Source organism: Tetrahymena thermophila, assembly GCF_000189635.1.
Source record: "Tetrahymena thermophila SB210 genomic scaffold scf_8254555, whole genome shotgun sequence".
NCBI classification, from domain to species: Eukaryota; Ciliophora; class Oligohymenophorea; order Hymenostomatida; family Tetrahymenidae; genus Tetrahymena; species Tetrahymena thermophila.
Genome location: NW_002476326.1, coordinates 335,286 through 359,316, shown reverse-complemented (window position 1 = coordinate 359,316; position 24,031 = coordinate 335,286). Strand labels below are relative to the sequence as shown.

General features: G+C 22.7%; 7 protein-coding genes across 7 annotated transcripts; 1 reads left to right on the top strand and 6 right to left on the bottom strand. All coding sequences in view use genetic code 6, as the record gives it.

The window, feature by feature from the left end:
• Positions 1 to 181: 181 nt before the first annotated feature.
• On the top strand, positions 182 to 7,742 carry TTHERM_00411560 (hypothetical protein; the record flags this gene model as incomplete). The annotated part of the gene is made up of 15 exons (XM_001020850.2): positions 182 to 520; positions 610 to 984; positions 1,101 to 1,270; positions 1,330 to 1,912; positions 2,191 to 2,333; positions 2,395 to 2,878; positions 2,974 to 3,194; positions 3,248 to 4,147; positions 4,254 to 4,485; positions 4,540 to 5,053; positions 5,122 to 5,661; positions 5,719 to 5,879; positions 5,943 to 6,025; positions 6,176 to 6,606; positions 6,679 to 7,742. Exons 1-15 carry the CDS (start codon positions 248 to 250, stop codon positions 7,740 to 7,742), a joined length of 6,174 nt encoding a protein of 2,057 aa, XP_001020850.2. The 5' UTR covers positions 182 to 247.
• A 503-nt stretch (positions 7,743 to 8,245) lies between these two features.
• TTHERM_00411550 (cyclic nucleotide-binding domain protein) lies at positions 8,246 to 12,436 on the bottom strand (the record flags this gene model as incomplete). Its single annotated transcript, XM_001020849.2, has 7 exons — positions 8,246 to 8,413; positions 8,469 to 8,543; positions 8,593 to 8,927; positions 9,087 to 9,297; positions 9,358 to 9,816; positions 9,873 to 10,195; positions 10,258 to 12,436. The coding sequence occupies 7 exons, from the start codon at positions 12,434 to 12,436 to the stop codon at positions 8,246 to 8,248; spliced, it is 3,750 nt and encodes a 1,249-aa protein (XP_001020849.2).
• A 465-nt stretch (positions 12,437 to 12,901) lies between these two features.
• On the bottom strand, positions 12,902 to 13,603 carry TTHERM_00411549 (hypothetical protein; the record flags this gene model as incomplete). Its single annotated transcript, XM_001470871.2, has 2 exons — positions 12,902 to 13,371; positions 13,429 to 13,603. The coding sequence occupies 2 exons, from the start codon at positions 13,601 to 13,603 to the stop codon at positions 12,902 to 12,904; spliced, it is 645 nt and encodes a 214-aa protein (XP_001470921.2).
• A 903-nt stretch (positions 13,604 to 14,506) lies between these two features.
• On the bottom strand, positions 14,507 to 15,388 carry TTHERM_00411540 (SURF1 family protein; the record flags this gene model as incomplete). Its single annotated transcript, XM_001020848.1, has 1 exon — positions 14,507 to 15,388. The coding sequence occupies one exon, from the start codon at positions 15,386 to 15,388 to the stop codon at positions 14,507 to 14,509; it is 882 nt and encodes a 293-aa protein (XP_001020848.1).
• Positions 15,389 to 15,831: 443 nt separating this feature from the next.
• On the bottom strand, positions 15,832 to 16,343 carry TTHERM_00411530 (dolichyl-diphosphooligosaccharide-protein glycosyltransferase subunit DAD1, putative; the record flags this gene model as incomplete). Its single annotated transcript, XM_001020847.1, has 2 exons — positions 15,832 to 15,956; positions 16,040 to 16,343. 2 exons carry the CDS (start codon positions 16,341 to 16,343, stop codon positions 15,832 to 15,834), a joined length of 429 nt encoding a protein of 142 aa, XP_001020847.1.
• A 1,891-nt stretch (positions 16,344 to 18,234) lies between these two features.
• Positions 18,235 to 19,663, bottom strand: TTHERM_00411520 (zinc finger C-x8-C-x5-C-x3-H type protein; the record flags this gene model as incomplete). Its single annotated transcript, XM_001020846.4, has 5 exons — positions 19,474 to 19,663; positions 19,302 to 19,372; positions 19,064 to 19,219; positions 18,585 to 18,932; positions 18,235 to 18,405 (listed from the first exon to the last, which is right to left on the bottom strand). The coding sequence occupies exons 1-5, from the start codon at positions 19,544 to 19,546 to the stop codon at positions 18,235 to 18,237; spliced, it is 819 nt and encodes a 272-aa protein (XP_001020846.3). The 5' UTR covers positions 19,547 to 19,663.
• Positions 19,664 to 20,670: 1,007 nt separating this feature from the next.
• TTHERM_00411510 (NLI interacting factor-like phosphatase) lies at positions 20,671 to 23,645 on the bottom strand (the record flags this gene model as incomplete). The annotated part of the gene is made up of 9 exons (XM_001020845.2): positions 20,671 to 21,777; positions 22,021 to 22,140; positions 22,199 to 22,345; positions 22,396 to 22,515; positions 22,637 to 22,723; positions 22,922 to 23,006; positions 23,065 to 23,172; positions 23,320 to 23,550; positions 23,635 to 23,645. 9 exons carry the CDS (start codon positions 23,643 to 23,645, stop codon positions 20,671 to 20,673), a joined length of 2,016 nt encoding a protein of 671 aa, XP_001020845.2.
• Positions 23,646 to 24,031: the final 386 nt, after the last annotated feature.

Below are 24,031 nucleotides of genomic sequence, written 5' to 3'. Positions count from 1 at the left end.
AGAATTAAAATGTTTATTTTGTTTCTTTTACTTGTTAAGTTGTTAAAAATAGTTTAATTCTATCAACTCTTAAATTTGATTTATAAATAAAATGTAATAAAAGATTCGTTTTGTTCATATGCATTAAATATTAATCAAACAAAATTTTTGATTTAAAAATATTTGATTTATTTAATAAATTTTGTTATTATTTTAGTCAAAAGATAGACATTAAACGTCAAACAAATTTTAAATTTCAGAGAGAAAAATGAATAAATTGTATAAAGGCGCTTAAAATATTTTCGTTAAAAAAGTTAATGAGACTATTAAAATTTAGAACTTGTCTAAAAATATAAGAGGGTTTGAAAGAAAATACTAATATTTAGATAGTTTAATCAGATACAGTGAGTTATGTTTAACAGGAGGTACAAGAGCACCCTCTTATGGAACTGACTTAAGTAATTTGTGCTTAGAAATTCTAGGAAAAGATAACCATATTTGGTTTACTGAATTTGGAAGCAATGATGAACTTATAGTGTTAGTAAATATTTAGACATAAAATATGATTTTAATATGAATCCTTTTCATCAAAGATAAAAATATTAAAAACAGCAATTTAAATTATTTTAGGATTAAAAAATAGAATACTTTTTACAGAATTGTCTTCTCATTATTGAAAACAGCAAATAAGTGCAGAAAATTATTCTGATGTCACTTACATAACTTTCATGTATTGACTATCCTAGAGATTAGAGAGTTTAAACACTTGGATACAGATGCATCACTATCTTGAAAAATATATTATCTAAAGGAAATGAGCTTAAAGACTTAGTTGAAAAATCGATTTTAGAAATAATTATCTAAAATATCAAAATTGAAAACTGGTTTATGATCTCAGACATTTAAGTTAGTGGTGTTATATCATTTTTAGAAGTTCCAAATATTGCAAATTTGTTTATTGTTGATGAAGAAATATTTCCTTTGATGCACAAATGGATTTGTTAGGTAGGAATTTTTATTATTTTAGTTTCTTGAACGTTTTTAAATATTAATTCATAGCAAAAATACATTGATTAATTAATAAACAAAAATTAATTAATAAATAAATAAATACAATAAAGATTACCGATTTTATTGGGAACAAAAAATTATGCTATAACGATAATGATGATGAAGACTAAGATGAAAGAGATGATCAAAATTAAAATGATTAAAAAGGAAACCTTTTGTAAAATAATACTTAGTAACTTAAATTTTCTAAAAACTTTCATAAAGCACACTAAATCCTACAGTAAAACATAAAAATTAATTTCAAGTACACTTTAAAAGTATTATATTTTAAATTAAAAGGCTAATTGATATCTGCATGAGTAATAAGCACCTCATAAGCAAATTTATTTAAGACGATACTGATAAGAATTATTTTTTAAAAATGTATTATAATTTTTTGAATGAAGTCAATTTATAATTTTTGAAGCTTGTTTATTAAGGAGAGTAATTCATTACATACTACTAGTTTTAGATTACACTCCTTTCTTTAATTGAAAAATTTAATATTGTAATTGAAGAATAGCTGTTTGAACCATACAGTAGCTCTAAAATTAATTACGAATAATCGCTTTCAAAAATCCAAATAGCTTCTTTAATAAATATGCAAGAAGAAAAAGAAACTCTCAGTATAGTAAAATTGCCTTAAGATGAAATTGAAAAATATACCTTCTTCACAATCAAGCATATTGAATGGTAAATAGGAAGCGAATACGATTCCTTCCAAACCACTAAATTTTAAGAAAGCATGGATTAGCTTGTAAATGCAGTAAAAGATGATTCTAAAATCTTAGAAAAAAATAAAAAAGTCACCATAATGAAACACTTTGCCCAACTAATTAGAACAGCTGGTTCTTTCTAAGGTTAATATTATTAAAAATAGCCTGTAATATATTTATTAATTTATTATATTTAAAAATTCTATCATTTCAATCATATACTGTACTTCTCATTAATTATACTGAACCTCAATAAAAAAATTGAGGAAATGAAATAATATAGGTATTCTTTTTAGTGCTTTTAATATAAAAGTTTAAAACATAAATTAATGAGAAGTTACAATAAAGTAATTATATAAAAAAATAATTGATATGCCATGTTATTGATTTTAAAAATCACATATCTAAACTTTATTTAACTATTCAATTAATTTATTTATAATAGGTTGGATAGAAAATTAAGGGTTAATAAAAAGAGTAGTCGAGTATTTAAAAATTATAAAAAAAATTCTAAAAAGTCTACTCGATGCCTATGCTGGATCCTTTAGTATTATCTGCTTGCTGTAAATTCATCCAATATTATTTTAAGTAATTATTGGAATATAATTTAACATTTGAAGTGATGATATTTTACTATAATTTTTAAAAGATACCATATGTTCTAGCAAGTGGACAGTCTCAAAAAATTCTTATCCCACATTTAAAATTGCACAAATTTGCTTTAGTATTTGGATTTAGATAATAAGCCATTTGAAGAATTGATTTAACTTGGCTAACTTCATTTACCTCATGAAATATTCTTTAAGCATTACAATTAAGACTTACAAGATAATTCTGAAGAAGAATATTATGAAATATAAGTTAATAATCCAGTTGTCATGAGTGCTGTTTACGATATATTAGATCTCTTCAATTTTTTTTATTAGAAAGGAAATAACGACTTTAAGATATCAAGAAAGGCTATAAAACCTATTAAAGATGCAAACTCGATAACAAAGTAAATTAAAAAAGAAGTAAGAGAGTTATTGGATTAAAAGCAGAGAAAAGGGATCCTCTTAAAATTATTAGAATTAAATGATGTCAATATAAGAATTTAAGCTTGTAGATAACTTTTATCATTAAAAACCATAAGGGTAATAAATTGATTAATTTTTTAAGATATTTATAAACTTAAAAAATAATATTAACATTTTATGAAAATATTAAATTTAATAAAATAAATTTAAAGGGAGAAAAGACAGGATAGTTAAATTGGAACTTAAATGATCTTTCACTTCTTTTATCAAGACTTTCTTTCTTATTTAGTAGTTAAAAAGGAGCTAAAAAGGAATAAGACATTTCATTTATTATCTTAATATTTTGTAAATTTTATACTGAAGTGGAGCCATAGTATGTTGAAGAAATAATTTAAGAAATTGGGCAATTTTAATATGACACAATGCTAGATATGTAAGATTGATACATTTTTTTGTTGGTTTAATTTTTAATTTTTTGTTTTTTAGATTAGAAGATGCTTTAGTTTATAGTTTTGCTATGAATGAAGCTTAGTCATAAAATAATTCTGATTTATGCATTTCAACAGTTTTTTTAATGAAAAAACTTATATCTATCAAAGTTATTAGAGAATAAACTTAAAGAGAGTAGAATTTAAAACGCATCAAAAATTGTATTTGCTATGAAGGAGAAACATTTGATGAATCTTTTCCTCCTCTTTAAATCGAAGATTTATGTTAAAATATTGGTATTATCTTAGAATGCTTTGAAAATAAGGGCGTATAAAATGACTCTCTTTTAGCATTTAGGTTAATTAAAAAGCTAGCTGATATTTTGGAAGGTGCTACTTACAAATTACAAGAAAACACCTCTTAATTATAGGAATAAGAAGAATTTTCTAATTTAAATAATTAAATTAGCAAAGCATAGCAACTCTATTAGCTAAACTTAAATAAGAGCTAAAGTGGAGGAGGAGGAAGAAATAAATCATTATCTTTTTAAAAAAATGAACCAAAGGGAGTATAGAAAATTAAAGATAATCTATCAGAAGCTGAAAAAATAGATGGCATGATACATTAATTAAAAAGAATTAGATAGCATTCTATTAGCTTAACTTCTGATTAAGAAAATTCTGTAACAACATTAACTTCTGATATTATTAAAAATTTAGAATCTCAACGCAGAAATGCCATATAAATATTAACTTAAGAAAAAGCAAATGCAACTTTAAAAAAGACTGTTAATTAAATGTTTCCATTGTCAGATAAAAATAGTAAAAACTTTTTTAAGTTAGATGCTAAAAATGAGATAAAGAATTCTTCAGCAGATTTTGATTCTAAGTTGTAAGAAAACAATGAAAACAATTCAAATTTTACATCTATAAAAGATTTCTAAAGCATCAGAAGCTAGTAATTAATTCATTATTAATAAATCAAATTGGCTCCTTCAATAAAATAATTTATATTTATTTTATACAAATTATTCATTTATTTTTTAATTGTTAAAAATAAACAGTACTCGTTTCAATTTAATTTAATTGATTAAAGAAGAATGCACTTTGTGGGATAGAAAATAAAAATTCCAAATTGATCAAAGCTATTTTACTTTATTCTAGATACAACACAATTTATTTTCTTCTCAATAAGGATTGTCAAGAATTTTAACATTCCTTCAGCCAGACCATCGTTATGTTTTATTGATGTCCAAAACAAATTTAATACAAAGAATTCTATACCCAGAATAGTTTGTAAGATATTAAATTATAAACTTCATTAAAATATTGTCTATATATTGAAAAAAGCCATAAAAAGCATAAGATTAAAAAGAGTCTCAAAAGAATCTTGACTTTGCTAAATAAGTAAGTGATATTCTACTTATGGGACAAAAGCACACAAAGTTAACTTAAAATTAGCTAAATCAATATAATTTTGAGCTTTTTGATAGTGAAGATGATAATTTTTCATATAATTAAATGTTTTATAATATCATAACTAATGTCACAGATGTCATTCTCCTTAAAATGTTTATTAAACCAAAACCTATTGATAACTAAACATCAAGTGATATTAAGCACAGAATGTAGATAACTTAAAAAAATAAAAAATCTATTATTCTCTCTGCATTTTTGAGATGCATCTACTTCTCCATTAAAAGCTCCCCGAACGATGAAATCAAAGAATCAGCTATTAATTAAGCAAAAAATATTTAAACTTTCTACAAAATTTCGATTCTTTGCAAAGAAAACGGTTTTATTAAGGCTTCTCTTGGTTGTAAATTTTTAACAATTTGCAGACTCATTTTTAAGCATTACCACAGTAAAATAAATATTAAAATTAATTAGAATTAAATTAAAATAAAATAAAAATTTAATTCTTAAAAATAGAGATGGCAATCACATAGCTATAAGAGAGAGGACCATCAAAATAATCTCACATGAAGCAATATTAATAGCTATCAATTAATGATGATTATTAAGATCAAGATTATTAGGAGGGTTAATTTAAAAATTGGTCACCTTTAGAATAAATAGAATTGTACATAGCAACATTGCAGAGTATTTAAGAAATGGTTGGGCTACTATATTAAGGGATATTTAAATTTAAAGTAATTTAAAAATAAGACATAATGCTGATAAAAGAAATAGTAAAAACTTTGTAAATTATCTTGGAATAAGTTAATTCTTTAGACTCTGTTAACAAAGTATTTACCGAAAACTCTAAGCACATCAAAAATAAATAAGTATAACATCCTAGTTTGAATTTATATCCCCATAAAAGGCATATCTAGTTTATTGTTTAATAGCTTTTTAATACTACTATGATAAACTAATTAAGCTAAATATTTATGTTTCCTTATGACAATTTGGATTAAGAAAACAGAAAAAATTTGAATCTAGCAACCTAAATTTATACTGAGTTTTTTGGTAATTTTGTACATTTCAAAATTTTTATTAAAAATTTCATTTATTCAAATAATTTAGGCAGTTATTTCAGTCTCTCCTAGGGGGATTACCATAAAGAAGTTTGCACATTAAACTATTCATAACTCATTCTTAATTATGAGTAGAAAAGCTAAGTAAACTAAGCTTTTATCTAGAAAATGATGGAGTGCTGCTTGGAGTCTAATCTTTCAATAAATTTAGTATGATATTATTATTGTTATTATTATTAATATAAATTAATAAAACAAAATTTAACTTTAAAGATAGATGAATTTTATGTTAAAGACATACTTATCTCTTAAGAAAGGGAAATTCTGTATTGTTGGAGTTGGGTCTACATTAGAAAGTAAATTCACATTTTCTTTTATTATTTTCTCTAATATTTTCTAGATATTAGCATTTATATTTATGAAGGAAAATTTATTTTAAAATTATTTAACTTTTTAAAATGGTTTTTAGAGCATAAAATAATTTATTTAAATGTTTTTATTAAAAGAGATGAAGAGAAAGATAATCCATATCAAAAGATGTTATTGCTACTTACAAATTATGGTATATACATTGTAGATGTTCAAATTGGGACTAAATGTAATTAGTGCTATCTGGGTTCTCTTTGTACTGATAAGTACAAGGTGGAGTACATTATACTTTTTTCTTTATAAAGCAGCGACAGTAGATAAAGACCAACATAGCCTTTAACTCTTTAGAATTATTTTTCTGGTTTCAGCAACTAATAAATTCGTCTCAGCTGCTCATTTTCTTAACAAACTATGTTTAGCTAGAAACAATAGATTAAATAAAATATGTTAATCATATTTAGATCTTTAGAAAAAGGAAATTAATTCCTTAAAGTTTTAAATAAATTGATTCCATCTAAGCATCAGACCAGCAACAATTTCTTATCATTTATATATTCATGCTTATTTTGTAATTTATTTATTTTTCATTTAATTCTAATTTTAAATTTTAAATCTTATCCTAATTATTTTTTATTAAAAGCAACTGATAATGTTCATAAATATCATTTTAATGACTAAGTAAGCAGCATTGATAGTCCTAATAGCTCTTTTGATTAAGAGTTAAGCATTTAAGATGCTAATTTAGATATGTAAAAACAATAGCATAAACACTAAATTAAAAGCAAGAACAGTTTGTAGTTTTTTGTTGCCGTGCAGTAAAAGGAATAGCACACATCTCATAAGTAAAAAATAATAAGCCATGAAATAACTATTCTAGCTTCAGACCTCAATTTTTAGGATGAAATCTTGGTAATTAAAGAGAAACCTTCTGCTATTTTTAAATTTTAACAAAATTACAATTAAGTACTGCAATATTACTACTTTAAAAATCATATGGAATCAATTAAAGACATCATTTCATAAGATAATATAAATTATAGTTCAGTTGCTCAAGAATTTAGTGTTAATAGTGATAGATTGTATGAAAACGTTATGAAGTGTTTTGATATCAAGAGAGTTAATCTCAAATGTTTTGCTAAATTTGAGTTTCCAAATTAAAGTGACTCAGTAGTTAACATAGCTGTAAGCTAAAACATCTTCACCTTTGATGCTGAAAAGCACACAAAAATCTCAAAAACTAAAGTTTTGATAGTGGATAAAGGCGATGATTATGTTGATATTGAGTTCAGACCTAGATTTTAACATTTGAATTAAACTAATTTAGAATTGGTTCTGACATCTGAATTGAGCAGATAGGAACTCTAAATTATTGTATAGCAGAGTGTTGATTCAAATAAAAAGAACTAAAGTAATCAATAATTAAATGAAGATTTTACTTCTTAATTGAAGCACTTAATGAGATAGCAGCAATTAGATGGTCATCAAAATAAAAAATAAATTAACAAAAAATAATTAGCTACTTCATCTATTAGAAGATTTAGTAAGCTCAAAGAAACAGTCAATAATAAAATAATTCCTAAAATATATAACTCCTAATTAAATTAGTTAGGCTCATTGTAGCACATTAAAGAAGAATAAAATGATTTTGATATATCAATTAACTAACAAATTGAATAAGATAAAAGTTAATAAGATTTATTTTGATTTTTTTTTAGTATCATATTAATTTTTATTTTAATAGTAACTAACTAATTTTTTAATAAATAATTTATTTACATTCCATAATTAAATAAGCACTAAATATTTTTAATTTATTTTTAGAAATTTTAATTAAATATTTTTTTTCTTGTCTTTTTTAACAATAAGATTATATTTTATTTAAAATTTCTATAAGACCTCACGCTAAAAAATTTTCAATTGTATTATTATAATAAGGATATTGAATAAAAGTTTTGAAATTTTTTTTATTAAAAAATTTTTGATATTTGATAGACTAAAATTTAAATTTTCATAAAATCATTGGTAATATTATATCCAATAAATTAAAAATTAAATAAACTTTTAAACTATTTCATAATTCTTTAAGTCAAACAATTAAGAGATACTTTAAATTTAAATTTATTTTACATGTTTTTTAAAATTTATTTTAATAGAATCTTTTGTTACAAATTTGAAATAAATATTTAAATAAAAATTAATTTATAAATTCACCATATTTTAGCTTTTTAAACTTCAATTTATTGCTTTAAATGCTGAGAAGTGATTTCATACATTTATTCTTTAAAATTCTCCCAATTCCTATTTTTTTAAGACTCTGTTTTTTTATCAAGGTCATCAAATTCTTAAGTACATTCTAAACATTAGATTAACCAGTCCTTAAATTTTAATTAAGCATTTTGTAAAAATTATTTACATTAAAGAAATATTTACTTTTATAAATTGTGGTAAATATTGTAGTTGATTTTTTTCAAGAACATATAATTCTACTTCGTTAGTGTCAGCTATCTAAATAAAATGAAAAGTTAATTTATTATATATTAAATTTACTAGATACCACTGCTTTTTGAGCCAGTCCTTGTGGATTATCATCTTTATTTTTGCCTGTTAAGACTCTACCTCCAAAGTAATCTCCTTATGAAAAACTACCATATTCCACAAACTTTTTGTAAAATACTATTTCTTTGTCTGGTTTACCAAACTTTTAGTAATCAAAAACTTTTTCAGTGTTGGCTAACTTTGAATCTCTGAGTAATCTCTCCACATTTTCAATATCATCATCTGAGTCAAAGCTACTAGAATCATAATCTTTTAAAATGGGCTATTCTTCTATCTCTTGTATATGGTTTTTAAGTTTATCTTTTTCTTTCTTTTCTTCTTCATTTTCCTTATCTTATTAAATATATTTTGATAAATTTAAAAAATTCATTGACTAAAAAAAATTTTTTTTTTATAAATTAGTGTTTGGGAATTAATCATCATCATTTTATACTTCAAAAGCTAGACAAAAAATTGTCTTGAAATCAAAATAATATTAATATAAATTAATACATTTCATAATGGAAAAGATCATATTCTTTGGTTTGATTTACTATTTTAATTTCCTAGATGTCTTTTCAATTCGAAGAACTTTCAATCTTCCTTAGGATACTATATAAAAGAATTTTAGAGGCTTGCCTTATTCTACTATTAAGTCATTTACTCCATATTTTCTAGTCTTCAGTAAATTAGCTAAAGGAATAAGAGCAAAAGGCTAAAACATCTATATAATATTAATAATCAAAATATTTAAATAAAAATATTTGGAAATTAAAATGTTTACATCAAATAGATGGATTGTACTTAGCAATTTAATTTTATTATCTAATTCAGCTTGCATTAAATTCATTAAAACAAGCTAAAAATCGCTTTTAGAAATGCTCATCAAGTAGCTTTCTTCAATCATCTAAATAGTTGCAGCACGCTTAGTTCTTTCTAAGATTTCTTTATTTTACTTTTTCATTTGATTATCTTCATCTAATTCATTAAATTATTGATTAGTATTTTCTTCGGTTTCAACCTCATTTTTTTTCTAGTTTCTGTCATACTCAAATTCTAGCCAGCTCCTTGTTTTTTTAATCCCTTTTCTTAAGTAATTTCGTTCAAGTTTTGTTATTCCATCATATCTAATTAGTTTTTTTCTTATATCTTTCAATTATTTTTCTTTTAAGTTAACTTCTGCATCAGTTTATTTTTACTTCTTTGTTGTGGTTTTCATCATCGCTAATTCACCGAATTGTTACTGTTTAAAAAATAAAACATAAATTCAGCTAATTAAAATGTATAAAATTTAATTACCCCATCGTAAAGGGTCGCAACTACTCTTTCTATTTCTACTCCATAATCATTAACGTATTTTACTTACACATTACAGCTTCCAAAAAGTATAATGTACATTTAATCTCCAAAGTCTCCTTGATTAAAAACTATCTCTCCTTTTTCTTTTTTAATGAGCTTACCTAATTTCATCAGTTGCTTTCTCGTCTAAGGATTAAAGTTAGAGAAAAACTTCAACTTAGTAAGTATTTAATCTACAAACATGATATCTATTTAATTTTAAGGTGAGGTGAATTAATCAATTATTAAATTCAGTTCTTGCACAGTTAATCTTTCATCGTTAGCTAGTATTTAAAATTTATGTTTATGATTTAAATTAAAAAAAAATAAGAAATTAAAGAGATACTTTTTAAGAATTCGTCTATTAAATTCTTGTTTTCATACTTTTGTATCTCTTCTAATCTTTAAGAAAATACTGAATTCATTCTATTAATCTGATTATATATTTTTTATATTTCTTCAGCTTAATCGTCAATGACTTTAATTGATTTAGGGTTATTTTTTGATCCGTTGTTATCACCAAAATCTTGAATTTCATCATGCTACTTATAATAACTCCATATTTTATCTACATAATTTTTAACTAAAGGAAATTTTTATTCAATATATTCACTAACTGGAGATTTATCTATCCATTTAGAAGCTCCAGAAAATAAATCTTCAGGTTTGGCTTCATCATCAAGAATTTTTTCAGTTTATGCATCGCTAAAATCGCTAAAATTTAACAAAGCTAACTATCTATTTCTTTCTCTAATTTCAGCTTTCTCCTACTAATCTTTCCTAATAATATCCTAATACTCTTGAAAGCGATCTACTTCGTTTTCTATTTTTTTCTTTTTGATGGTCTTTTTTTAAGTCTTAGTCTTTTAAGGTTATTTTAATTCTAAGTTTCCAACAAACTCAGCTTATTCACAATATTTAAGTTTATTGTTTTACACATTTCTACGATAAATAGGATCTACTTCTTTTTTTGAGAAATGAACTTACATTAAAGGAACGCTAGGGTTTTTATCATACAAAAATATCTTTCTGGCTTTCAAATTCAAATGATTAGACACTGCTTTATTATTAGAGTCAAATTTGTAATCAGGAATTTATTCCAAAATTTACTGCACTTCTGTTTTATGTTCTAATATTCTTTCTTCATCTACTTTATTCTCGGTCTCCATATTTTACTACTTTATTTAATTTGGCTCTTCATATTTTTACTTAATAAAGTTAAATTCTCCTTTAAATTTAATTTTTTAATCTTTTTAAGGAGTTGAATTAATTTCTTAAGTTTTCTAATTGGATGCTGGTGGCCATAATTGAAATTTAGCTAAAGCCGATTAGATGGATTGTTCCTTTGCTATTTTTTAGTAATTAACAGTTGTTTTCTATTTTTATTAAGAACTAAATTTATTCCTGTCTGTGTTACATGTGTTTTTTTAAGTAGAAATATTAGAGCTTCTAGGAGTTTATTCAGTTTAAGCATTTGTAGTATTTAAAATTTAGTTATTTTTCATAAACTTTTAAGTTTAAATCTTATTTAAATCAAAATTCATAATAAAAGAAGGAGATATAGATAAACGTTAATCTATTATTCTCTCTTTGGCTAATTATTATGAATCCTAATTGCCTTATTCTGTAGAAGTATTATCTACTTGATTTTATTAATAACTCTTTGATAAATTAATTATATATTAATTTTTTTTCATCTTTTTAGAGTCAGCCAAAATGGGAACATCTTCTGGACGCTTTTATCCTTATACGTCAAGAACATAATTTATTTAATTAATAGGGTCTTTATTAGGCTGATTATTATTTTTAACAGCTTCAGTGCAGTTTATAGATGTAGATTTCGATAATTCCTTTCTTTAACTTTTATAATTTGCAGTTGGAGATCCTATACATATTGGTTTGCTAAAAAATTTACTTGCACTTATACTTAGCTAGTTGCTTACATTTGAATTAACTCTTTTAATACCTGCATTCTACTCCTTTCTAAAAGCTGAAAAGGCTTCAAAAGGACAAGACTCTTTTTTTTTTTCATTTATTTTTTACTATTTTTAGAGTTAGATGATAGAGTACTGTTTTGAGTAATCTTAATCTAACTCCAAATTGTTGAAATTATTTTCTAATTATGTAATATTTTCTTTGTATATCAGCAAGGGAGATTTCTTGGATTTTTAGCTTGATACAGCAGACATAGCTTTTTTTGGTTTAATTATACAAGACATTTAGTTTAATATTATTGATGATTGTCTTGACGAAGGCCTCGTTTAATTAAGAGTTGAGTTAGTAAGTACCTCATCTTGATATTCAAAAATCCCTAATTTTTTGCTCAGTTCATTAACTTATAATGCACTAGAAGGACGAGTACAATCTGTATGTTGTGGAGATGTATAAAGCACTCTTTATTTACAGCTACTCATTTACACCAAAGTAGGAGTAGATTTTTTTAATTTAGGTGACATAAATTCATTTGATTTAAAAGAAAAAGTAGATTGGCTAGAAGTTGGTCTAGGAGAAAATAAGCTTGCCATGAATGATAATTATTTTTTTAATGTTTAAGATAAATACCTAGAGCTTTCTTTAAAAAATCAAAGTTATATTTTTTATTCTAAAAAAGTAGAAAATATGTTACAAACAGCTATAGTTAAAAATAAATAAACACTATTTATTAATTTATTTATAAGTTTTCTTGAAAATTTTATTTTGTTATCAATCAATCAATTAATTAATTAATATTTTAGCACACATACTTAAATGATTATTTAGTTTAAAAACAAACATAAATTGTCATTCTCTTTATTTTTTTCTCTCTCTCTTTAAATCTCTAAGTGCTAATTATTTAGCATTTTTTTTATAAGTATAAGTATTCCTATTTAATTTATAGTAACCAGAATAAATAACATGCCATACATAATTGCTATAAAATTTTTAATTTTTTATTTAATTTTAATAATTATAAAGCATTTTTTGTTAAATAAAAATAGAATTTCTGATAATCAAAATAAATTTATTTCTTAGAAGAATAATTTACTTTTACAATTTTAAAGTTCTGTAAATTTATATATGCTATGATTTTCTTTAAATATTTGTTTAAAAGTAGGCTAAAAATTATTTTTAAACAACAACTTTTTACTTATATTTGATATTGGCTTATTTATTTATTTAGCTTAAACATTTTTACAAAAATTCATAAGCAAATAAAAATGAAGTTTTAACTAATATTTTTGTAAATTAAATTATTTAAATCCATCCTCATTTTTTTGTATTATCTTCTTAAAGCACTTTTACTTTCTTTTCATTATATTCTTTTTCTAATTTTTTAATTTATTCTTCTTGCAGATACTGCGATCCTCTTTGGGCCTAGAATTATTATTATGGTTAATTTTAAGATAATTAATAATAAAATCTACTCTCAACGCATTTAAAATTTTATTTTAATATAAATCTTTGATTCCTATTTTTTATACTGAAATAAAAAGACATTTAATTTTGAATTTAAACTCAACAAAAGGCAAAATTTTACAAACTTCTGTTTAATCAGTATCTTCTTCTGGGTCAGGAGGATTTAGTTTATTATTATAGTAATTACAAAACAATCCAATTGAAACAACCCCTATACCTGCCAGCATATAGTCCTAGACTAATGCTGATTTCTTTCTCAAATACTTACGTTCGTTTTTTTGAAAAAAGCTTTTCATTTGTAAACTAAAATGATATTTTACTACAATTAAATAAACAATTATGAATTTATTAATATTTATACTAAATATTCTAGAAAAAAACTATATCTACTTTTACTTAATATGAATATATTAATCAGTTTTATATCAAAATAATAATTTAAAATTTAATTTATTCTATTATTTATTTATTTATGAAAAATCCTTTTTTTTTAAATTTTCTAAAATAAAATGCTAAACTCAAATTCATATTTTTAGTTGTATATTTTTCTTAAAATTCTCATTGTTTTCTAAAGGAGTGAAATAAACTTTTTCAGATAACTTCAAAATATTTTTAATTTATGTTTTTGTTTTATTATCAATAAAATTCAACAATAAAAATTTTTTTAAAGAATCTAAAATAAAACTTTCAAAAATTTTATTTAATTTTAATACAAAATGCAAAAAAGATTTTCTAAAGTGGCCACCTTCCAGGCCAAACTTTTTAATCAAACTACAGATGTGCCAACATTATCAAGGTTTTATATTAATATTTTTATATTACTTTTTTAAAAAATATACCAATAACAAAAAGTGAGTGCTTATATTACTAGTTAAAGTAGTCCCAAACTATAACTTGAATGTTTTTATATAAAGAAACTTATTCTAAGTTAATTGAATAAATATTTTTAAAAATGTAATTGCATAATAAATAGCATTATTTAATATTTTTATCAATTTTAGTATAAATATAATCTTGAAAATTAATATTTATTAATATATAAACATACAATAATATTTAACTAATTTATAAGACATTTAGAGATGATATTTAATTAATTATCGTTACTTTAATCCTATCAATAAGCTTATTCATAGATTCATACTTTATACTTATAATATTTAAATAGGTTTTTAAAATATTGAATTGATGTGTTTTATTCATACTCTTAAAGCTCTTATGATAGTTATTATACCGAATGTTGTACAGCAACCCCAAAAAGTGCAATAACTTAAATGTTTATCAGGTGTTAAGTAAGGTTTGGAAAATGTTTAAGGTGATGAGCATACTGGATACAAATCATCATCAGAATCACTTATACTGAGTTAATTATACTGTTTTCTGCTTATAAATTTTTCTAAATATGCATTTGTATCTAAGTTACAATTGAATTCTTTTTTGAGGAATTCAAGATCAATGAAAGAATTGAACCTCGATTATTCTGGAATTATTTTACCACTATCTTAATTTTAAAGATTCTGCTACTTGGAGGTTTACTATTAATTACTTGTAGATTGATTCATTTATTCCATTTTTTTCATAGACTAAATTTACTACTAATTAACATAATCTATTTTTTCTGGGCGTTTAATTAAGGCAGAAAGCTCTATTTCTTCGTCATTATATTTTATATTATCAAACTTTTATTTCATATTGCTTGGTATCCAGCCTAAGTTGACAACTAATGCATTATTAGTGTTTTATGTCGAATCTATAAATGGAGCTACTATTAAATAACCTGGTCTACCATCTTAATGTCTATGGATAAAAAATCTCTATCCTTTAAGGAGTCCTTTAAGTCTAATTAATCTATATTCAAAGTCTTCAATATTGAGTTTATTATTTTTTGCAAGTTATTCCTACCAAGGCAGATTACTAAATTAAATTTGATCAGGTTCTTCTTTTTTGAACTACTCATCTAGCACTTTCCATTTATTGACAGAGTAGTGATATCTATTATACTACCATCTACATGCGGACATAGTCATCAAAGTCATTCCAGATAGAGTAAAAATAAAAACTTTCTTTCTTATAGCAGCCATCTTAATTACTTTTATGTATTTTTTTTTTTTTTGATTTAATAAATAATTTCGTTAAGTTTATTAAAGAATATTAATAAAAAAAAATAAATAAAAGAATCATTTGAATTTTATTGACAATTAATTAATTAATAAATAAATTATTTTTGATGAAGCAGAAAGATTTGCTTGAAATTAAATTATTTATTATAATTAAATCTATGAGAATATCTTTAGATTTGTTGATAGTAAATGAAAATAATAAAAAAATTGAATTATAAATATTCTATTTTATTTATATCAGTAAATAGTATTAAAAAATAATTTAAATTATATTTCAATGCTGATAAGTAAATAAATATTGATTATGATTTCAATAAAGTATTTATTGTTAGATAAAATTCTTTCATATTTCTTACAATTTTATATAAAACATAAAATAAATTTTATTTTTTCTTATAAATTTATCAACCCAAATAGTTAATGCAAGCTAGGAACATTATATACATTGACAAAAAGTATTCCCAGAAGCTCCTATCGCTTGATTAGTTCATATATCTAGTCTTCTAACTGATTTATTATCTTAAGCAAACTATTTATTAACAATAAGTATTAATGTTGATTTTACAAAAATATAATTTTCTTTATTGCTAAAAAGTTAATTTAATGGTTTACCTGTGAAAGTAGCTGATCCAAGGGGTGCAAAAATACCAATAATTAATGAATTTTAAGGGAAGTTACCAACAACAAAATAGTAAAAAAATTAAATGCAGATAATCATAATGCAATAGACCACAAATGCATCCATTAATTTGATTTTGGAAGGAGTATTTTTCTTGTAGCTATTCCAAAAAGTTCTGAATATATCCCTTACGCTTGATAAATTAATTTGCTTCATTTCTAATTGATCATCTTCAGAATCAGAATCGCTACTATTATCAGTTTACTATTTCTTCTTTGTTTAAACTTTTTTGCTCATTTTATAGTTCTGCCTTAAATCTATTTTTAATTGATTTTATTAAGAATTAATTATTTGATATATTAAATTAATGAATATATGAAGATATCAATCATTTCCGGTTTTCTCTGTAGAGTGATAAAAAATTATATAGTAATTTATTAGATTTTGAGTGAAATACAATATATCACTCACTCTTTTAGTATAAATAAATACGCGTGTTTTAAATTAAATCATATCTCAAAAACAAAAATAAATTCTACTTCAAAATTCAAATATTAAATTTAAAAATATAATATTAGAAATAATTGACAATTGTTGATAGAATGAACAAATGATATTATTAAATGAACAGAATTATTTTATTAATATTGATTGATATTTTGTGATCTCATTTATCAAATAAAAAAAGTAAATATTTATTTAAACGCAAAAAATATAATATCAAATAATTATTCTTTAAAATTAAATTTACAAAATTAATTAAATTAATCAATAAAATAAAAAGAAATATTTTTAAAATCTAAATTTTTTTTTGAAGCTCAAAGTTTAATTTCTCATCCTTTTGTTTGATTGTTTGTTTATTTGGTTAAACCACTTAAAACTTATTTTGCATATTTAGATCCTTCCTTCTATATCTAACACACTCTAAGATTGAATCCTAGTTTTTCTCATAAATTGTTTGTTTGATTGATTTAATTGATTGATTGAAGACTGGCTATTTTTGATTTTATTTATAATCAATCTTTTATGCAACATACTAAACAATTTGATTGTTTGTTTGTTTGTGTCTCTTAGTTTTCTAATTATATTTATTTTTTTATTTTAACACCATGAAATATAATATTCGATATATTTATTAATTATTTTTATTTATGATACCACATTATAAATGCATGAATCAGCCAACAAGAAATCGAAGGAAAAGATATAAAAAATCAAAAAGAGTTATTATGATTGATGATGGATGGATGGATTGATTGGTGTTGATTATTAGTAGAGAAAATTTAGTTGATGTTGCTTTCAAGCAGATGAGAAATCGCTGCAGATTCACATCATGAGAAGTATGGATGCTTAAATATATATTTTTTTTAAATTTTATTTTAAAAAAACAATGTTAAAAATAATTTTTTTATATATTAATTTTTTAAAAAGTGCACAAAGAGTAGGCTCTACACTATGTGGTAAATTTACTGACACGAATATTAAGACTGTATCTAAATAATTTTATTTTTTTAAGATAGTATAAAAATATTATAGCAAGAAGAATGATGATATTATATTAATAATTGAATATATTTTTAATAAAAAAACTGAAACAAACTAGGAGTCCAAAGATCAGATAAGATTAGATTAGAAAAGTTCCTTCCTTAACTGCATATTTTCTCTCTTTCAAGAATTGAATTGAATATTCCTTCCTACATTAAACTGTTTGAATTTAATAGAAAGATGTAAACTCTTCATTTCTATTGTTTAAACTGCCGTACATATTTGTCCTTGCAAGACTCTATATATTTATGATTATGTTAATTAGAATGTAAGAGGCTATTTATGTATACAATCAGATTTTATCTATCTATCTATGAATCAATCAACAAATCTATGTATGAGTGTGTGTGCTTTTTTAGTTTTAGTATATAGTGCGATTGTTTCTAAGCTAATTATTTCCAATCTTTCTAATACATTTCTTTCTATAAAGTTTCAGATCCCAAGAAAAATAAGGATATTAATCTTTAATATATTCATGCCTACATTTATGAAGTTTTTTTTTGTATATTTAAATTGCATCTATTCTTTTAAGCTATAATTAATTAATTGCATTAGTTAAAAATTTTTATATATTCGCTATTTATTTATTATTTTATATATTGTTTGTTTTAGAGAAAGTAGATTTTTTTCTTATTCAACTTATTCAAGATTGTTATAATTATTGGCTGAGTTACTTTCTAGCTTCTTCAGCTTCCAATTATGACTACATTTGGAATTGTTACATTAAATTTAAAGCTAGTTACTAAGCATCGTTGATGATAGTTTCAAACTATCTCTTTTCATCAAGAGGACAATCAGGTCTGTTGATAATTTCCTATTTGTTAAGTAATATAAAAAAATATAAATTTTAGCTAATTTTAAATTTGATAATGAATTGAGATTAACATTTATCTTTATCTTTATAATTAATTTTAAGATAATCTCTTTAATTTATTTATAAATTTGAAAAGCGTCGATCAATTTTCTAGAAACTATGAATTTATAATTTTTTACATTTAAAAGTTAAGAGCAACCTGGAATATTTTAAGCTTATAAAATTTCTGAAGCACGATTGACCATAGTGGCGTGTTCAGGTTATAATTTCATTTTATTCATTTCATAAAGCATATGTTAAAGTTAGGCAATAGTAATATTCTTCTTTTATTCAGGGCTCAACTAATAAGATGTGTTTTATTGCATTTATTATTGTTGAACCTAAGAACTTCCTTGTGTGGATGCTGATGCGAAAGATCCCTAGCTAGTAGCAGAAGACCCTCCTTAACTTTGCAACATTTATTGTTATGCAAGTAATTCCTAGTATTGTTGGGCTAAAAGTAATTACTATTATTGAATCTAGCTAGACTATTTTATTAAAATAAATTTAATATTTATAAAACTATTTTTCATAATAATTTAATCAAAATATTTTTTATTTCTGTCTATAAGGTATCTAAACAGCTAAATTATTTTTTAAATATTAAATTAATCCTTACTGAGCTAGGAACTTAAGGTTCACCATGAGAAAAATAGCAAGCTTATCCATATCTGCATGCACCAATATCGTTATATTTGCATCTAATTGATTTGTAGGATTGAATTTGAATAGGATTACTTAAAACATTAGCTATCACTGTAGCATCCTTGATGGGCTAATTTATTTTTATAAATTTAATATTTAAATAAGGAGTTGATTAACTCTAAATATTCTAATTAAACTAATATATTAATTACATCATTTGGATTTCTGAGTTCTTCTTAACCATGAGCAAAGTGACATTTTGCACCAATTTAGCAATTTCCAGCTTTTGATAAATAATAATTTTAATGATTATATATTTTTAGTTATAATATAAATATAAATATAAAGAAATGGCTCTTTATATATAAATAAATGTTTGTTTACATGTTTGCCAATGTCTGCAAAGATTAGTTTTATATTTTTGTGTAAAAGTTGCGTAGGTATATTATTACATCATTTTCTTCTAATTTTTATATTGATATCTAATTAAACTTGTTTATTTCCTTTTTTGATACTCAGAGAAAAATTTTATATGATTTATTGATTTTAATTATTTATTTTTTAAATTCTTTAATTGATATCCTCCTTTTAATTTGATTTGTTTCTAACTTCTGATTCTAAAAGCATTTCTATTTTTCTAAATTATTTACTTGAGCTAAATTCGATTTCAAACTAAAAAACAAACTAAGATATTAATTATATAATATATTTTTCCCGCTAACCTATCTATTGTGTTTGATCTGTTAAAAGATTTTAGTATTAAAAAAATATATAAATATTTGATAGAAGCATTTAATCCCTCAAATTATCTGAGTAGTTACTTAAATTAAGATTTTAGAAATTTAAGAGTAAAATATTTGATGATCAATATTTATTTATGTTTCAACAAAAAATAATTTATTTAAATTGTTATTGATTTCAAAAAAAATATTTATCGAGTAATAAGTGTAAGATTAATTAGTATATTTAGACTCGTTTATTAAATTGGAAAAGAATTATAAATATTAGAATACTTTATAATATCATCTTTAATCAATAATTTTTAAAGAATTAATTAAAATTTTTATATTTAGATTCAATAGAAAGAAAAGAATTTATTTTAAATTTTTTGAAAATCATCTTCATTTATTATTTTGATGATAATTGAAATAAAATATTTGAGTATTTTAGATTTTGATGAGATTAAACAAAATTTATCAAATGATTATATATATGGATGGATATAATTAACATATAAATAATGTAGTTAAATTTTTTTATTTGTCTATTTTTATCTTGAATAGCTTTGATTTTTTTTTATTGGTTTATTTATTTGTTTTTATATTATATAAATTATTATAAATAATATAAGATTTTTTTTTAAAATGTTGATATTGATAAATTAATTATTAAGGAGAAGTAAGTATAAAAAGAAAGTATTTGCTTTCTTTAACTGATTGATTTATGTATTTATTGGTTACTGTTATTAATTATTATCTATTTTAAGATTAATTAATGAATTAATTACTTAGAAGTTTTCAATAGATTTTTATAATTTAATTTCAAATTTTTATTTTTTATGAAACATATTTTTTTTTATATTCAATACTTAATGTTATCATCTGTAAAATCTATGATTTCACATTTTTTATTAGGATTTACTTACTTATCAAATTCATAATCCTTATTATTTGATTAATTGTTGTGGTTTCTGTCCAAAATGATCTAATCTATCTAAATAGAACTAGGATCCACTTCTATTTCTTGTTCTTGTATTTATTAGGTTTACTACATGAGTAATTTAAGTTTAAAATTATCACAATATTTATTTGATGGAGGTGGTTAACTGTTTTTAGAAGCTTAGAAATATTAACTAATTTTATTTAATTTAGGTGAAGTCTAAATTGGCTCTTTCAAAAAATCTATAAAATCTTTTTAAGCAATAGGAGAGTTTAAGTTAAACATACCAATGTCATATCTTTGCTTTTCAAATGATTTATTTAATCTATTAGGATCTTTCACCTGATATTCCTCATCAGGACATGTTTTATGAACAAAATAGTCATCTGTCCTAGGTGTCCCCTTCTCTAACAATTTACGAGTTGATTCTAGTTTATTATTACGAACAGAATTCAAGTTGTTTTATTATTAGCCTATTTTTTGTTCATATTCCTATAGCATTTACTATTATAACTAATCTTCATTTAACTCATTTTATTATTTAATTTTATCTTCTTGTTATGGTACTTAGATTTAAAGATCTTTCTTCTTATATTTCTTTCCAATTCCACTTTATGTACTTCCACTTGCAGTTAAAGTTTTACTGCTGTTATTGTAATTATTTTTTTATAAATTTTCTTCATCGGGAGAATTGCTTTCATCATTTATTACAGATGGCTTTTTACTCTAGTTATTTTATGCTTCAAGATTTAAATTGTTTTCCACTAAAGTATTATTTTTGCTGTTTATATTTGTATTCTTAGTAGATATTTGATTGATCATGACCTAAGAATCATCTCTACTAATACTAGCAGTTTGCTGTTACATTAATGCAACAGTTGAACCTTCGTGCTATAGTAAGCTTCTCTGCTTTTTTAACTATAGTCTTTTATTAAATCTAATGTGCTCTCCTTTCATGCTAATATATTCAATATAATCTTAGTTTAAGTATTTTTCCATCCAACTTTTAGTTGTTCTAACATCTTATACCTTATTAAATATTTTTTTATAAATTTATTAGAATTTAATTAGATTTATTGATTGACTAAATTGTTTCAATATGTAAATAATATTTAAAAATAAATGGTAAAATTTGTTTTGAAATCTTAATTCAATTTTAAAAAATAATAAACACTATCAAAAATTATAAATTAAATAATTATTCCTTTTTTAAAAGTGATTTTACTTAATAAATAAGTTTTTATTATTCTATAATTAAAAAAATTTAATTACCTCAGAAAGAAATTAGAGGAAAGGTAACATTCTAAAGAGTTCTCTATCATTATCATCTTAGAAAAAATTTGATATTTAAATAGCATTTTCTGGCTAGAACAAAAAGGATGTTTCAGAATTCTTAAAATAAAAAAAAATGTTTATAATTTTATTGTAATGCTTTAGTAGAAATATATACATCAACAATCAGAATATCTTTCATATCTCTTCCAATCTTGCTTAAATCCTTAACAAATAATCCTTAATAATTTGTACAGTTTTCTCTAAAGAGTCTATATGACACATATCTTTTTGGGTCAATTAAATCACATACAGGGTCAGCATACTAATAAAAATGTAAAATTATAAATTTTCAAATAAAATTAATTTATTTACTTCTGCTAGACTGGCTGTATAAATTACAACTTCGAAATATTCACTAGCCTTTTCTAAGAAATATTCAACACCAGGTCTCTTTTTGACATGTATAGTAAATGGTATATTTTGTACTTTAATCTATCGAATTTATAATTATAAATTTAATTGTTGATTCTTTAATATTTAAATAAATTCTTTCAAAGCTTTATTATTTATCTATTAATTTAATTATCATTTAAAGATTGATTGATTTAATTACTGAAAGGGTGTAGTCTGAGTTACCCATTGGCTGAAATGAACTGTGCACAAGAGTTTCATCTAAGTCTAAAATTAATGTTTTTTTGCCCTTTTAAAATAAGAAATAATGATTAAAATGTTGTCCGTCTTTCATTAATAGATTAAGTTAGTTAGTTATTCATTAATTCGCTAAATTTATAATTTTCAGTTAAGCGAATTATAATTGCGAAAAATTCATTCATTCATTAATTTATTTATCTATTGAATATATGTGTTTCAGTAAATTTATAATGTAACAAAAGTTTACTTTTGCATGTTCAAACTATGGTCCTAATTGCTTATGCTCTATTTCTTCTTGAGTAGATTTTTCATCATTCTATTATTGCAAACTGCTGTATGTATAATTTTTTTTAAAGCATTTGTTATTTTTATGTATATTTTAATATTTACTTTTGAGAAGATCCCAAAAAACATCTGCAAAGCAATTCTATAAAAGACTATTTCTTTTTTAGTGGCTTTTACTCTTAGATTTTCGTATTTTGAACAGTAGGCTATCCTCTGTTTTTAAATTTATTTAAAAAAATTATTTGATGCTTTTCAAATGAATTTTTCTTTTCTGGCCATTGTTATATGTATACATAACAACACAGTCAGAAAAAAAAGCAATTATAAAATATTAATTATAATAAATTAATTATGCTGCACTTTTGATTAACTTAAGCAATTATAGAGTTTTAGATTGGCTAACTGATTTAAATGGGTTTCATTTCTTGATTGCTTTGCCTAGAGCTTTATTTGCTACTTGATAGTGATTACTATGAATTTCTTTTAGATGAACTCCTGCTCTATGTAATCTTATTTTATCCTTTTTGTTCCTTTTGCTTTTAATTTTCAGATGCTTAATTATACTATTGCTAGCGAGCGATGCTTTATTACCTAAAAAATAAAATAATCATTTAATTGATAACTTTAACAATTGAAAAATGCTATGATTAAACAATAACTTTAGAAAATTTTTACTTAGTAGCCATTCTTGATTGGTATTATTTTTTAAAATTAACTCCACACCTATTTACTGCTTAAAAGTATAGCAAATTTTTATTAACTATTTTTATTAACTATTTGTAAAAACTTTTTATATCGTTATTATCAATTTTTTAATTTATAATTTTAAGTAATTATTAGAGATTTCATCAATCAAAAATTTGGGCTTAAAAAAATTATATGTCAAGTGATCGCTATTATTTATTTGTTTATTTTTTGCTTGAAATAATCTCTAATTTTTTGAGTTCTTTTGATTTATTTTTGATTGTAAAGAAATAAATAGATAGGTACAGGTTATTCCGAAATTTTTGTTTTGTTTTTTTAAATCTTAGAATGAGTCTTCACAAAAAGAAACATATGATCTTAGTCTTTT